The sequence below is a fragment of the Populus euphratica genome, unplaced genomic scaffold (genome assembly GCF_000495115.2).
Source record: "Populus euphratica unplaced genomic scaffold, PopEup_1.0 scaffold2501.1, whole genome shotgun sequence".
Lineage (NCBI taxonomy): Eukaryota > Viridiplantae > Streptophyta > Magnoliopsida > Malpighiales > Salicaceae > Populus > Populus euphratica.
Genome location: NW_011502324.1, coordinates 1 through 3263, shown reverse-complemented (window position 1 = coordinate 3263; position 3263 = coordinate 1). Strand labels below are relative to the sequence as shown.

The 3263-nt window shown below is 36.2% G+C and overlaps 1 protein-coding gene across 1 annotated transcript; it reads left to right on the top strand.

Annotated features, from left to right (window-relative positions):
- Positions 1-1582: 1582 nt before the first annotated feature.
- LOC105119073 (NAC transcription factor 25-like) lies at positions 1583-2756 on the top strand. Its single transcript, XM_011017175.1, has 3 exons — positions 1583-1976; positions 2175-2418; positions 2512-2756. The coding sequence occupies exons 1-3, from the start codon at positions 1801-1803 to the stop codon at positions 2743-2745; spliced, it is 654 nt and encodes a 217-aa protein (XP_011015477.1). The 5' UTR covers positions 1583-1800; the 3' UTR covers positions 2746-2756.
- Positions 2757-3263: the final 507 nt, after the last annotated feature.

Here is a 3263-nt window from a genome sequence, read left to right as displayed (position 1 = left end):
TATATATATATATATATATATATATAAGAGATCATATGAAAAATATAACCGATTCTTTCTTTTTCTTGGGTTATTGATCATTTGCTAGGAGTTTCGAGTTTAAGATTAATATTTTAGCAATAAATTCAATAAATATAAACGTAGTCATTGATGTATTAATTTTTTTAGAAAAAAATTTATGTTGATTTTTTTTTTTTTAAGAATAGTCTGGATTGAACTAGATATAATTTTTTGTTTCATTTATACTACTAAATTTAATTAGAAAAGATCCTGCCCCACCCATTCCTTTTTTTTTATATATATAAAAAAAGTCATTTTCCTCTTAAGAAACTAGGCAACTAAAAATCACTCTGGTTTTCAATCCCTTATTTCTTCTTCTTTTCCTTTTTTCTTTTTTTTTTTTTTCTTTTTTGTATTTTTGGTCTTCTTGTGTGTGAGTATGTGTGTGTATATATATTATTTTAATTTTTAATTCTTTTAAAAAGATAATAAAAATATTGAAAGTAACGCAACTAATTAAAAATATATTTTTTTTGGCTATTTTTAAATTGTTTTTAAAACTATTAATGAAATAATATCAAAATTCAATTACGATAATGGATTCAAAGCATGCATCAATCTAAAGTGGCCATCATAACGTCCATTTGCATATTGATACTGTGCTCAGCCTTTTTGGTTGGTTCCGGTGATCATTACTTATGATTTTCAGCTATGGAATCTAGGAGTTCTTGATGCATGCTTTGCATTTGCTCATCAAGCCTTCTGTCTGCTCTTCCAATGCCTTAATCTTGTTATTTTTCATCATGGTTTACCTCTAGAATTGTTTAATATGCAATATTCTATTATTGGTCAAGGATTTTAGGCTCCAATACCAATTTGTTAAGATCTTTCTTAACAAAACAACGTAGTTTCAGAAGAAATGTAGGGATAAAAAACATGAAAGGAAAGATAGAGAGAATGCAGCTCAAAACAAGAAAAGAAAGATAAAGGTCATACTCACATAAGGTTTTATTGTCTATCTTCTTTTGACAAAGAATCCAGGATCCCTCCTCCTCTTGTTTGTCAATGGGTGGCAGGTGGGGTGGTCTGTTCGAAGATAATGCTATCCTAAGCGTTGAGGTCTAAAGAGTGAACTTCCAAGAATTCGGTGTTAGGAATTGACATCCACGATGAATCAGGAATTTCGGACAAACTGGTTATGAATAGATCCCCCGAGAAGAAAACAAGAAGCAGCCGATTCCCGTGGCTATCAGGTTGGCCTTGTTATGTTCCTCACACTTGTATATTCTGTACAAATCTTGGAGCTTTTCACAGAGAGGGGATGGGAAAACCCATGGAAGGATCCAATAGAACCAAGAACAGCATCCATAGCGGATATTTTATCATTTTTTTCAGTAGTTATTATCGAATCAAATCCACTGTGATGCTTAATTTCCATTGATGCTGCTCCTCCTGAAAAGGACTCGCCTTGCATATGAAATAAAAAGAAAAAGGACATTTAAAATACAACAATATTTTCCTCAAAATTAAGAAAACCTCAAAATCAGAAGATAAGACAAAAGCGTTGTTTTCTACTCTCCTTTCTCTGAATCTGCACCTAGCAATAATCAAAGCTTAATTATTGTTCTATAAACATAATTGATATCTATACGCCTGCATGCATGAGCATCGCCCTATAAAAACTTAGCACAGTGTTACTCCCCAACCTTCAAACCATTTTTTATAGTTTATATCGCTGGCCTCAATATTGATTCCTTCTCCCTAGGTTGTTCCATCACCAAGAAACAAAGCCTCTTTAACATGGAGGCCAAAGCCAGCTCAGGCATTCAACTTCCTCCAGGATTTAGATTCCATCCATCTGATGAGGAGCTCATAGTGCACTATTTGAAGAACAGAGTCACTTCAAGTCCACTTCCTGCATCTATTATTGCTGAGATAGATCTCTATAAGTATAACCCATGGGAGCTACCAAGTCTGTATATATTGCGTTTCTATTGGTTCCATTTTTCTTACGTGCATCTTTTGTATAGCTATTGCCTACTGACAGACACCTTTTCTTGCAAAATAGAGAAAGCTTTGTTTGGCGTGGATGAATGATATTTCTTTACACCAAGGGATAGGAAGTAAGAGAAAGCTTTATTTGGCGTGGATGAATGGTATTTCTTTACACCAAGGGATAGGAAGTACCCCAATGGAGCCCGGCCTCACAGGGCAGCAGCTTCAGGTTATTGGAAGGCAACAGGGACAGATAAATCGATTTTTAATTCCTTCGGAACAGCCAAAATAGGCGTCAAGAAGACTCTCGTGTTCTACGAAGGACGCCCTCCCAAAGGACTAAAGACAGACTGGAACATGCATGAATACAGATTGCTAGATGCCATGATTTGGAACAATCCCAAGGGAAAAGGATCTATGAGGGTAAGTGGAAGGGTCGAACCCATCTCAAATTCAACTGCCAGTGATACTTGATAACGATTTTCGGATTGTTAACAACAATTCTGCTTGCTGCAGTTGGATGATTGGGTGCTGTGTCGTGTTAGGCAGAAGAACAGCATCCTCAGAAACACATGGCAAGATCAAAATATTCCAAGTTGTGCATCTGCACCCACCGGCTTGTTCCCAAAAGTGAATGAGCTACGGCAAATGAACATCAACCCCAACACTGAGATGGTCACGAATTATTTTTACGATGATTGCCCAATGTTACCTTGTATCTTTTCTCCCCAGAATTTTCCAACAACTTAAAGAGCCTCAAGCATAAACTTCCTCAGTAGCGCCAAATCTTGCACTTCTTTTCACAAGATGTTAAACCCACTGAAAAGAAAACCTGCGGAAACAAACCAACAGCGAGGGAATTGTTTTCCACCCGGCAAGATGCTTAGAACAAAGGCAGATATAGAGGAGGACGTTGTATCTATCAGAAACGATGGCACTGACGAGAATTTCAGCGGAACAGATCAGGCCGAGATTGGCAATTTCAGCACTGAGCAATGGAATTCTCCCATGCAATATCAAGAGTTTAATCACCTTACCTTCACAGGAAATCACCTAACTCCTGATTTGAACAGTGTCAAGAGTTTATATTTGTAAATATCACGGTGGCTATTTATACATTCAGATAGCTAGGTACGGTGATTTGTATACTATAAGGATCTTAGCAAATATGGTGATTCATTCCTAGTGGATAGCTTGTATAAATTACTACTAAATACACTAAAAGACTTGAGGTGTTATGGTTATGTGAACAGTAACTTTTCCCACCC

Bases quoted from the DNA above. Each gene is read 5' to 3' on its own strand.
- LOC105119073 (XM_011017175.1), top strand. From the start codon at position 1,801: ATGGAGGCCAAAGCCAGCTCAGGCATTCAACTTCCTCCAGGATTTAGA. The intron at 1,977-2,174 runs GTATATATTGCG...CTTTACACCAAG, and splicing joins CCATGGGAGCTACCAAGTCT to GGATAGGAAGTACCCCAATG. The intron at 2,419-2,511 runs GTAAGTGGAAGG...TGCTTGCTGCAG, and splicing joins AGGGAAAAGGATCTATGAGG to TTGGATGATTGGGTGCTGTG.